The 12,756-nt window shown below is 51.0% G+C and overlaps 1 protein-coding gene across 1 annotated transcript in view; it reads right to left on the minus strand.

Annotated features, from left to right (window-relative positions):
* Window positions 1-715, minus strand: part of RGMA (repulsive guidance molecule BMP co-receptor a) — a 46,100-nt gene extending 45,385 nt beyond the window's left edge. The window contains exon 1 of the mRNA XM_047863173.1: window positions 514-715. Coding sequence (XP_047719129.1) covers window positions 514-527 — 14 coding nt within the window. The 5' untranslated portion in view covers window positions 528-715. The remainder of the gene's footprint in view (window positions 1-513) is intronic.
* Between the last annotated feature and the right edge of the window lie 12,041 nt (window positions 716-12,756).

Here is a 12,756-nt window from a genome sequence, read left to right on the forward strand (position 1 = left end):
AGATGCTCCCAGTTCAAAGGACCGCTGGGACCCGAGCCCAGAAGGTGCAGCACCGACGCCCCCCCTCCCCCCCCCCCTCCCGGGGGCCGGCGCTTGTCCCGCGGCTCTGCAGCTGGCCTAGGCAGCCAGGCGCGGAGCTGGAGGAGGGGGACCCGGGTGAGTCGGGCCAATGGGGGTTCACGGCGGGACATCCCAGGGTGCGCGGGCCGGGCGGTGACCGCGCCGGAGAAAGGGAGCTCCCAGCCCGCGCACGGTGGAAGAGACGCTCGCCGGGTCTGTCCAAGCACGCGCGCTGCCGGCTGCCCGGGGAGAGCATTTTAGGAAAAAAGAGCAAATACTAAACCACAAAAACTTTACTGCTGCCAAGAGCTAAAGCGATCGAGGCGCAGCAAAGCTCCAACTGTGGACAAGACTGGAGCAAGAAGAGACGCGGGGCTGGAGAGGACCCGCAAGTGCCGGCGGCGCCTCGGGGATGTCAGGGCCGGGTCCGCCCCGCTCCCGGCCCGCGCTTACCTTGGCGGCTGCATGAGCCCCTGCGGCCCGCGGGGGGTGGGGGGGTGGCGCTGGCGGGGCTGCGGGCGAAGAGGGGGTTCGGGAGCGCAGCTCGCGGGCCCCGGGGCAAGGTGGGAGGGGCTCGGCAGGCGCTGGTCCCCGCCGCCCCGGCCGGCTCAGCACCGGCCCGGGGCGCGCCGCCTGCTCCCGGGCTGCATGCCTGCGAGCGCCTGGAGGAGCCGGCCCGGGAGCCAACCGCTCGCGCTTCCCCAGCCCAGCGGCTCGGGCGGCGCAGCCCGCGCTCGGGAGACAACTGCGGAGTCGGGGCTGCTCGGGCCCGCCCCCTCCCTCGCCCGGCCCCCGCCCGCCGCCGCCGCGCGCGGCGTCGAGAGGTTCGTTTGCGCGCTAGGGGAGGGGGCGGGCCGGGCGCCCCGGGCGCGGGCGGGGGGCGAGCGCGGGCGGGAGAGGAGGTGGGGGCGCGTGCTCGGCTGGCCCCGCCCCGGCAGCGGCCGCACCCTCCGGCACCGGCACCCGCGCCCGCACCCGCTGGGTGCGCACGCGGTAAAGTCAAGGCTTGCGGGAATGCACCGGTAAGGGGGGCGCGGGCGGCAAGTGCGGCGACCCTCGAGGCGCCTCCAACTTTCCAAATTTCCCTCGGGGATGCTGCGGAATGCACGTTTTCCACCCTCAGCTCTGTGCCGGTCAGCGGGGGAGTTGCTCTGAGGTTTCTGGAATAGACTGTCACATCCAGAAGAAACGCTTCTCTCTGCGGAGACGCACCTTTGTTCTATTGAGATGTTAGGCTAAGCTTTTTCGTTTAAAAAATGCATACGTATGCATTCAGTGTGCAATACACAAACACGTTCTTGTGTACAGTTTTACACCACTCGGGCGTATCTAGAATGAAAAGCAGGCCGTGTCATATCCCCTCCCCACTGCAGCAGCTCCCCAGGGGTAACCTCGGGTCAGTGTGGGCTCCTCTATGCTTCCTTCCAGTCCCTGCCCTGCGCTCTTACAGGCAAACGCACAGACTGCAAGTGGATTCTCACGGGCTTTTCAAAAGGATGTTTCACCCTGCGGCAACGCAGGCACGCACTGGCGAGAACAGCGGTAAATCTCCGGAGGCTTCCGGAGTCCAGGGAGAGACCCTTGCAGTGCAACGGTAGAGAGCCACCCTATCGCCATGTGCGAATCTGAAACCCCAGCTGGGCCATGAAGTCAGCCTCAACACACAGCTCACGCCCAAATTAGCATTGCACGGTTAGAGAGATTTTTGCCAGTGCGTTTCAGACAGGGTTATGACCTTCCCGTTCGTACAGAAAACAAACTGCCTTGGATTTTGATATGAGAACTTGGATTTGCAAAATGAAAAGGTTCCATCCACGTTAAAACACGATCGTTATTTATGCTTGTGGTCTTGAGGGATGTGGTTTTAACTCAATATTCTGCGTTTTATTGGCCAAAGGTATTGAAATAATCTATGGTTGGGATGTAAAGAAAATCCATGTGATTTAGCAGGAAGGGATTAGATATTGGGATCGCCGGTTTCTATAATTAGCTCTGGCTGGGCCCCGTTTCTCCCGCTATAAATAGAGGAGTTGTACTCGATGTGGGTGTGCGTGCGCACTTGTGTGCAAATGCGTGCTCCGGCCCTAATAGCCGTTGAAGAACTAATTTCTCCCCACGTTCATCTTTCAGCTCAGCTCCAATATCTCTCCTTTAGGGAATGGCTCCCCCAGCACCCCGGGCGTTTCCTGCCAAACGCTGATCTCACCTATTCCTTACGGTGACCTTTCCATAAATGTAGGTGTCTCCCACCATACTGTAGGCACCATGAGGGTAGGTCATCATCGCACCCCCAGTGTCCGGCACTTAAGAGGCATGCCACGAGATTCCCTGAATGACTACCACCCAGATAGTGGATTTCTTACCGCTCTTCCAAATCGCTTGGCATCTGCAAAAGATCCGTAAGTGGAAGCATCTCGTTTTTACAAAGAAACCTTCGGAAAGTACCCAGCAGGACTTTCCCATCTTGGGGGACAAAGAGTTGCCTGTCTGGATGAGGACAGACAATTCTTAGTTCAACCACAGACTCTGGATACAGCCCACAGATATTTACCTTGATGAGCGTAGGCTCCCATGGAGATGACAACGAATATTAATGCTGCTCATTAAGTACTTGATTAAGTTGGAACCATGCATAGGTAGTTACAAGACACACATGAGCACTCAGAGTTAAATGAGGCCATGGGGTGTGTTTAGGGTGCAAATTAACAAATGTACATGCTTTCCACCAACACTCTAGAAACATTCCTAATATAAAGCTCCAGGGGATGCTTGTCTTTCTTTACTGCCGAGGGCCTGGATTCCTTACAAATATGAACAGGAAACAGGCTAACCTGGGCTCAAGTGTTAAAAAAAAAGAAAAAGAAAAAAAAAAAGTAAGGCCATTAAGAAACAAGGGGTAGGGGGAAGTGAGTATGGAATGCAGTACAAGAGTGATGTCTGTATCAGCTCCTCTCTTGTCCCATATGCAGAGTTGCCAAGGGAGAGGTTAAAATCTGGCCTCACATTTATTTTTGTTATTTTTTTCATGTTTATGTTTTGAGAGAGAGAGAGAGCAGGGGAGAGGCAGAGAAAAACAGTTACAGAATCCGAAGCAGGCTCCAGGTTCTGAGCTGTCCGCACAGGTATCCTGACTCGGGGCTTGAACTCATGAGCCCTGGCCTCACATTTTTGTAGGCAAACGGGAGAGCTGTGGCTTCTACCCTTTCCTGGCCTCTCTCTCTCTCTCTCTCTCTCTCTCTCTCTCTCTCTCTCGCTCTCTCTCTGTCTCTCTTTCTTTTTTTTTTTTTTTAGGTTAGGGATATGTGCAGTGGCTGGATGTATCTTCAGGCTGCTTCTGGAAGCCCTTACTCCATGGGGAGAGCGTTAGCCTGCCGAGAAGGGCACAGTGATCGGTCCAGCCCTTGGGGCTCCAGCTGGTGGAACGACGCACCACACCCACCGGTGCTACCAGGGTGTGGGCTGATCTGCTGTCTCTGGCTGTTTCAAATACAGGGTGGCGCCTGCTGGCCTAGAGCACACCCTCAGAAGGTGGATTCCTGGGGAAAGTGATGAAGGATTTCTTCCCAGCTGACAAAACAACGTGGAGTGCATTAGCGGGACCCTTCACTCGGGGCTGGCATCGGGGGCTGTCTCTTTGGATTGGGGGCCACGCCGGTATGTTTTTCTGGGTAAAGGTAGGTTCAAAAGGAAAAGGGCAGCTTCAAGGAGGAGCGGGACACAAGTTTTCACAGAAGCCTGTTAGAGGAAAAGGGAAAGACTGTCCCCCGCTTGGGCTCGGTGAGACGCCAGGAGGGACTGGGTGCTGGGGACCTGCTTGTTTTGCACCGAAGAAGCTGCACAGGCTGGACGCGTCCCAGGGGTGTGTCTGCTCTTACGATCCCAACCCGCTTGGTGTCAGGATGCTGGTGTTTGTGCTCGACCCTGCAGCAGGTGTCCCCTCAGGGAACACAGCCTCCACCCGTAAGCCGCTTGCAGTCCAGGGGCGCCTGGTGGCTCAGTTGGTTAAGCAGCGGACTCTTGATTTCCGCTCAGGTCATGATATCATGGTTCATGAGTTTGAGCCTTGCGTCGGGCTCCACACTGACAGCGCGGAGCCTCCTTGGGATTCTCTCTCTTCCTCTCTCTCTGCCCCTTCCCAGCTTGCATGCACGCTCTCTCTCAAAAGAAATAAACTTAAAAAAAAAAAAAGGCACTTGCAGACCAGTGGGAGAAAGAAAAGAAGGCCAAGAAGGCTTCAGTAGCTGTGTGGCATGGCAGGGGGCGGGGGAGGGTTGTTTGTGCCTGAGCCGATCTGTCTGACCTTCTCCCTTCCCATGTAATTCTAGTAAAACCAGTGCTTTCTCAAGTAGGGGTTTAAGCCCAGTCTCCCGGCCTTCCCTTCCAACCAGACGGTGCTCAGAAGCGTTTAGGGGTTGACTGTAAGGTAGAGGGGAACAAGAGACAGAAGAAAAGTGCAAATACAATGTCATGAGATTTCGAAGTTAGGTTGGAAGGATGGAGAAGGTCCTTATGGAAGACGTATCCTTTGAGATGGTCTCTGATGGTTAGCTCTGAGTTCGGGGTGTGAATGAATGGCAAGGAGGCTGAGGACTCCAGGCAGAGGAATCACACGAAAAAGGCATGGAGATGGCAAGAGGTGGGCAAGTTCAGTAAGGAGTGAGTGATGAAGTCTCGTTGGAATGTGGGTGCTGGAGGAGAGATGTGATTGAGAAGACAGGTTAGCGCCATATGGTGGAAAATCTTGGTTGCAGAATGAGCAACAGGGAGCCGTTGAAGGTTATTGAGCGGGGGGAATGACATAAATGAAGCTGCACTTTCGGTAGGCCCATGGAAGATGGTTTGGAGAAACAGGAGGTGGAGACCGGCTAGAAGACCCTAATAATCTTGGCATGACGTTATCGAGAGCATGAGTCAAGGGGCTAAGAACACATATGGAAGCAGTGGCTGATTGAACACCTGGCGGCTTCATCGGGAGATGGAGGGGTATCGAGGTGCTGGAGACGGTGAGTGCTCAGTGCAGAGGCTGGGGAGTCATGAGGAGAAGCTTGGAAGCAGTGGGGGTGATGGCCATCAGACCAACCATCATGGTCTCAGCATGGGGGGAGGGGAGCCTCAAAACTATACGGAGGAAATTACTTGCTTTTCCATATTTGATATTATGTACATCTGTTTAAGCTAAAAACCCAGTACCTGTGCCCGTTACAAAACAGACCTAATTAATCCATTGTCTCTCTTCAGCCTCTTTCCCAGACACCAGCCATTTGTTTTCTAATGGTGAGGACCGTAATGAAGGCAAATGCATGATTTTTGTTTTGTTTTGATTTTGCTTGTTTTGGTTAAAAAGTGAATGATCAGCTTCAGGAGTAGAAGGCAAACAGGGCCTTCCCTCATTGTTGTTCATGAATTTGGACAACAGAATAAGGTGACTGGAAAGCAGACTTTTCCATGAGGCCTTGACTGTGCTTTGCTCGCTGGTTTAGCCACGAGGATATTTGGAAGGTTTGGGCAGCCACAGCTGCAGGACAACGCTGGGATGTGGTCAGTGAGCATATGTGCCCGCCCCACAACAGCACCCACAGAAGCCCGTCCTTGACAATTTAGAGACCTTGAGGCCAGCTGGCATGCCGTGTTCCTTCATGGCGACTTGGCAAAGGGGCCAGGCTTGGTGAGTTCCTTATCTCGAGGCAGGATGAGCTTGGGTTTTGCTTTGTGGTCATTTCCCGAGGGCCGAGCCTGCCAGAACATTCTATCTGTGTTATGGATGCTTCCTTAGTCCCCATGACACTCTATGAGGTGGGTATAAGTACTGATATTTTATAGGGAACTGAGGTTCAAAGAAGTTAAATGAGTTGATGAGCACAGAGTCGAGTCAGGATTGGGATCCATACCCATCCGAGTCCCAAACCGGTACATTTCCCATTAAGCGTGTGGCCCCCCTTTTTCTTACTGTCCTTTCCCCATTTGGACCCTTTGGGAAGAAACTCACTGGCTGACATAAATAAATTCTCATCGTGATCAACCAGGGTTTTTGTCTTGCGCGCTGACTAACCCACCGCAATTTTGAAAAGTAAAATGATTCATTAACATGTGAAGACCAGATCCCACGTTCCCCCAAGAGCTGGACTCTCTGAAACGAGCCCAATTAAAACAAAACAAAACAAACAAACAAACAAAAAAACCTCTCTTTTTTCTAGCAGATTTAATATTAGAATGCAAGACTTTTAAATTTTGCTTTCTATTGTTGAGCATTTATTAAGAAAGAATACAATACTTCAAATATTTGTTTATAAATAATATGTAAAAAATTTGTTTCTCATGCATGGCGATGGAGGTCTTTTTAATTTTGGTTTCCAACTCAAACTGGGTTTGAAAGTTACTCTTCGGAGAGCATGAGGCATTCACTTGAGTGCACAGACTGGAGAAAATCAGCCATGGACAGAAATGGGGAAACTCAAGGATCTGTGCGTTTTCTAGAAGTATTGATTGAGGGGCTCAATGACTGTTTAACAAGAGAGGTCGCTGGTATTTAAAATATGTAGATCACGTTGAGGTGATGCATCGGTTAGGGTAAGGCAGGACTGCTGTACAAAGAGACCTGACAGTAGGATCACTTAAAGATTAAAGCTTATATGCTTTCTGTCTCACGGAAAGGTCCACGTGGGCTTTGCAGGCTGGGGGCAGACTCAGCTCAGTGTAGCCATTCAAGGGCTTCAGCTTCCTTCCAAGTCATTGTTCCACAATCCCCCAAAGCCTTATTGTGATCTGCATAATTGAAGCTGGCTTCCCGCCAAGCCTGGCTTGCTGCCTGCAGGGAGGGGAAAGCGGGTGGAGGAAGCAAGGTTTCTGTTTGCATGGTCATTTCTCCTAATATTTCACTGGAGAAAGGAGCACGTCCACACCTAGCTGCAAGGGAGGCCGGGAAATTAATGTCGGCCGGCAGCCATTGTTCTCCTTTGGGGGAACAGAGGAGCTGAGATTTCAGGGCACAGCTAGTGGTATTTGGTAGTCAGCCAGCAACCGGGGTACATCTTGGTCATCCAGTGTGGCACAGAGGAGGATGTGCTGGCCCTGGACCCTGAAGACCTGGGTTTGAATCCCTGCCGGCAGAGGGGCAGGCTGCCTCACCTCTCTGAGCTTTGCTTGTGTCCAGGGCCGGGGACACAAGCAGTGTCCTTGAAGGGTTGTCGGGAGGATTGGAACCCAGCAGGTGTTCGATGGCCTCAGTCAGGGTTTCGAGAAGTGAAGACCCGCCTGAGGTAGGTTGAGGAAAGGGAGATTTCGTTTATGGGGCAAGGAACCCCACAGAAGCCAAAGGCAGGAGGTAACGATGATCCTTGGCAAGACAGGACTGGCCGTAGAGCTGGGAGCATCCGAGGGGGAACAGGAGGAAAGAGGGGGAAGTCCTTGGAGTCATCCATACGCTGGCAAATACAGTTGGTACTCGCTCCAAAATAAATCCTGACTGCGTCCATTTCTCTCCACATCCACCTCCTGCCTTAAGCCTGGCTTGGATGGTTGCAGCGGCTCCAGTGACTGGTGTCCCTGCCTCCATTCTTTGTGCTCTTAAATCCATTCTCTCACACGGTGGCCAGAGTGACGTTTAGTGACATTAATGAGATCATACCTCCCGCTTGAGCCCTACACTGTCTTCCCATAGCACATAGAATAAAATCCCAGCTCCTCACCCTGGTTTATCAAACCCCACATGATCCAGCCCCTAGCCCCTCTCTGGCCTCACCTACCACTCTGCCTCTCTTTCACTTTGCTTTAGCCACAGGTCCTGGCTATATCTAAACATGTCATCTAAAGCTCCATCTTGCCTTAAGACCTTTGCACGAGCTATTTTCTATGTCTGGAACACGCTCATTGCTTCCTCCTTCTCGTTATTCAGATCTCAGTATAAAATTCAGAAAGATCTCTATTATGTCACCTACTTTATTATTATTGTTATTTATTTTGGAGAGAGTGTGCATGAGCAGGGAGAGGGGCAGAGGGAGAGAGGGAGAGAGAGAGAGAGAGAGAGAGAGAGAGAATCTTAAGCAGGTTCTGAGCTGTGAGCCAGGAGCCCGACTCAGGGCTCAATGTCACAACCACGGGATCATGACCTGAACCGAAATCAAGAGTCAGATGCTCAAACCAACTGAGCCACCCAGGCCCCCTATGTCACCTACTCTAATCTCCTGTATAGCAGTTCTCATACTATAATTGTCTCACCGACTTAGTTATTTTTTGTTATCCAACCCACAGACAGCCCCCCCCCCCACCTCGCCCTGGTAAACGCAATCTTTAGAAGACCAAGGAACTATCTATCTTGATCTTTGATGCATTCTTCTTGCTTAGTAATATTTATTGATTGAAATAATGGGTTAACCAAAAAAAAAAAAAGATGTAAGCTTACTATTTTTGAAACTCTTTTACAACTTAACAACTTAGCTGTTTTCCATTTCAACAAATACACAGCTACCATATCATGTAAGCTTCCCCTGTTCCATTACTTAGGTATACCATAGCTGATTTAAACAACTCCCTGTTGTTGGATATTTAGGGAACGCCCTTACATAAAGACATCTTGTGTGTTCTTTATTATTTCCTAGAATACATTTGTGCACGTGAAACCATGGAGTCAAAGCATAGGCATGTTTCTGAGGTTTGCTCTGTAGAGAAAAACTGACTTCCAGAAAGACTGTAATTGTTTCTATTCCTGCTGTGGGGTCGATTTCCTCAGACCCCAGGAAACAAGATCTATTGTAACATTATTTTGCAGGCAGGATGTACTAAACATGGTAACTCACTGTATCGATTTACATTTCTTAAAAAGTTACCACTGGTAGGGCCCCTGGGTGGCTCCGTTGGTTGGGTGACCGTCTCTTGATTTTGGCTCAGGTCATGTTATGAGTTGGAGCCCCGTGTCTGGCTCCATGCTGTCAGCTCAGAGTCTGCTTGGGACCCTCTCTCTTTCTCGGCCCCTCCCCTGTTTGATTTCTCTCCCCACCCAACCCCCTAAAAAAAAAAAAGTTACCAGTGGTGCTAAATATTTTAGATCGGTTTGTTGGCCATTTGCATTTATGTCTTTAGTCTTTTTCTAACGGCCTGTTCATCTCCTTGTTCCCCTTTTAAAAAGAGCTTTGTCTTCATGTATTATTTCTCGTTCGTCAGGTTCCTCCTTCATCCTCAGAAGCACACATTCAGGTGGGCGAATATTTGCAGGGAGAAGGGAAATTGATTCTTGCCGCTCACACCAAGCTCCCAAGGGGCCCTGTCCTTCCTCCTGGTAGAATATAAATTGGACAGTGCCTATGCTCGGAAGGTGCATTTGTGAAAAAAAGCCAGCTGTGACTAAGAGGCCAGGATTATACAACCCTGGTCACCGGTGCGTCCCCCTTCCAAGGGCCTCCAATCCCTTACAAATTGCTTTGGAGTGACGATGGGGCTCCCCGCCTGGCACAAAGCTGGGGCGTCAGCGTCTTTATCAGAACGAAGGCGTCCATTTCTCCATTCTGCAGGTCTGCTGTTGCTCTCCACTGAGCCCCCAAAGTTTTGCAGACTGGTTGGGGTCTAGAGATGCCTTCCAGGGTCTTTTGAGGGGGGCATTTGGAGTGACTTGGGCCTTACGGTAGGAGGAAAGCAGGTGCACTTCCTTCCATGCTGATGCCGGAGCAGATCACACCACAGTGCTGGCGTCCCTCTCGGGACAGGCCTCTATCTCCAGGAATCAGAAGCTTCAGACTTAAGCCGACCTTGGAAACCCACATTGGTGGGCGGTGAGCGGTGGGTAAGGAATGGGCATCACGTTTTGGTCACTAGTCTTTCATGTTTCTGCTCTTTCTCCAGGGAGGGGATGACTTTCGGGGGAGTTCATTCATTCTTATGTACATTTCCTGGAGAAGTTCACAGCAGAACATCGGGCCCTCAAACCCACTCATCATCTTTGCTAGACGGAGATGTAGCCTAGGTCCCCACACATTGCCAAGGGAGGGGGCTGGTACCCCAAATTAGGACTTCTCCGACAGTGGTTGGCTTTTTCAGAAAGCTCCCGGTTCATTGTTAACTCACAGGCTCTTCTTTACTCTGAGAGTTTCTCTTTCTGCACGTGTGGGCATGCATGTATGTGCATGAGTTAAAGCATTCCTCCTCCTCCTCCTCCCCTCCTCTCGCCCCTCCTCCTCCTCCCCCTCCTCCTCTGCCGTCTTCTTCTTCTTCTTCTTCTTCTTTTGTTTATTCAACAAGCATTTATTGTGCACATTAACATGGCAGACACGATTCCAGGCACTAGAACACAAGCTGGAAATAAGACAAGGTCCCCAGGAGATATGCTAGACAAAAAAGCAAATACTCTCAGATAGTTTTAATTGCCAGGAAAGTGTTAAAAGACAAAATTCAAGTAAATCTGAAGATCTAATTGGTAAAGCATTCCTTCTGAAAAAGTGCTAGTAGAGAGTGGTTGTTTTAAAAATATCCTTTCTTGGCACAATCAGAAGTTAGCAAATGTGTATATATTTCTTCATGTTTAAAAAAAAAATCTGTGAACTCCCCAAATCATTGGATCTACTGATTTCAGTAATGGGATCTCCATGTCATTGTGGCTGTGACATTCTGTTTTGATGGGAAGCCTGGGGGGCCTTTCTGCAGCGAGCCCCCAAATAATGACACCAACTCACGTCAGACGCTAGGACGGTCTCTTCCTTACCCACAGTGGGGCGTAGGGCTCCCCTGGCGTCACTCCCAAGGAGGGGGCAGTGCTGCTAAACTCAGGTGGGCCTCCCTAGACCCACAGCTGTGGGAGGTGGTACAGGGTGAGGTGGTGGCAACGGGAGGTCCTTTGATCACAGGCCTGAGAAGATTCTGGAAGGAAAATCAAGGATGCAAAATGAGGGCAGTATCTCCTCAATTACCATTTCTCTCTCTTTCCTTTCCTACCTCCCAGCTTCCTCAGATGGCTTCATTTTAGGAATCTCGGGGCCTCCAGGGAAATTATTTAAAGGGCCATTTTCTGCAGCGGAAGTTAACTTGCCTGTTTTTAAATAGCCAGGGTCTGGACATTGGGTTTTTTAATTTTAGAAAACTCCAAAAATAAGGCAAAAGGATAAATCTAAGGAAGACGAAGCTTCGTGATTTTTCCTGTGCTTGGAAAAAGCACGATCGGGCCCTTGGAGCTCAGAGCTGGGAAACATACACGGTCAATGAAATGATGCAGAGTGATGGCGGGCAGGGGGCCCGGGTCCCTGTGTCCTCATCTTTGCTGATCCTCAGTGCAGGAGACTTGGGGGGTATTATTACGAGGTAAGAGGCCAGGCTCATATTCCTGGGAGAACAGTTCCCCCTGGTCTGCAGGAAGGTCCTGGATTTGACCTACGGTTTCTGTGCCACAAAGGAACGGTGACTGCAATTCAGTCATAGAACAGACCAAGCCTGCTCTTCCTTCCCTCCCTCCCTCCCTCCCTCCCTCCCTCCCTCCCTCCCTCCCAAGAATAACCTCAATTTCCTTGGAATTATATTCAGGGAGCCCTCTTGTAAGATACCAGAGGCAAGGCTGGAATCCACATTCATACCCCACCGTGTGCTGTGTTAGATGTTGAAAGGCGTAGCTGGGTGCTTCCCAGCGGCACGGCGTCCTTGGGAGGCCCCGTGGTTTGCATTTCTGCCCATCTTGGGGCTTCGCTTGGTTTCATATTCCAGAGCTGGGGATGGAGGTAGGGTTGGGGTGCGGGTGTTGTACATGTGGAGAGCAGAAGGGCTTAGAAAATGTAATTTTGTAATCTTCGTAAAGGGAGCAAAGGAGATCTCATAGGAGTGCTGACCACACTGGGGTGCACGGTCAGCGCTGTCTGCCCCAGAGGGCCGGGGCCCGGTGATGGATGCCCCGTGGAGGGGGTCCAGGCACAGCTTGGGGGGGTTAGAGGGGATCAGCCCTTGGGCTGGTGGGAAGGAGATTCTCAAATTCAGCGGGAAGAACTGCAGCCACCTGTTACCTGCAGAGGAATTGGTTGGGGGTGGGGGGACCCGGGGGCAGGCGGAAGGCAGGGAATCTCCCAGGAAGACAGCAGGTGGAAGAGTGCCTTCAGTGAAAGAATATCCGGGGGACCCGAGAGCTGGCACTTAAGCGCGACAGACACCCTTGTCCCTGGGAAGACGAGCTAGCCAGAAGTCAGGGCCACTTCTAGATGGTGAACCATTCTGCACGCTTTTACAGGCGTTTGGCTGCTTTTATTATCTGATTAAAAGGTAGTCATTATGGCAAAATCTGAAACTCAACACCTTTAAACGGGTTTGGGAAATAATAAGCACATCTACGCATAACTTCAAAATAACAGGTAGGTGTGTGAGTGTGTCCTGTGCTTTGGAAAATGTTTGGTGTGCGTGTGGATGGGCGGGTCCTTTGCAGCTGTCTTCAGACTCCGTTTTCGAAAAAAATTGATAACGTTTGAACGTGTACGTGTTTTAAAATTTATTTTGGCGTGGCGAAATATACATACCGTGAAATTTACCACTATAACTGTTTTTCAGTGGACAGTTCTGGGGCGTTAAGTACATTCACGTTGTTGTGCACTGTCCCCACTGTCCATCCAGACCTTATGCATCTTCCCCAACTCACTCTGTACCCGTTAAATACTAAGCTCCCCTTCTCCCTTCCCCCATCCATTTGAAAAAAACACCGAGCCCTCCTGAGCATCGCATCACCCACAGCTCCCCCTCTGT

The sequence above is a fragment of the Prionailurus viverrinus genome, chromosome B3, assembly GCF_022837055.1.
Source record: "Prionailurus viverrinus isolate Anna chromosome B3, UM_Priviv_1.0, whole genome shotgun sequence".
NCBI classification, from domain to species: domain Eukaryota; kingdom Metazoa; phylum Chordata; class Mammalia; order Carnivora; family Felidae; genus Prionailurus; species Prionailurus viverrinus.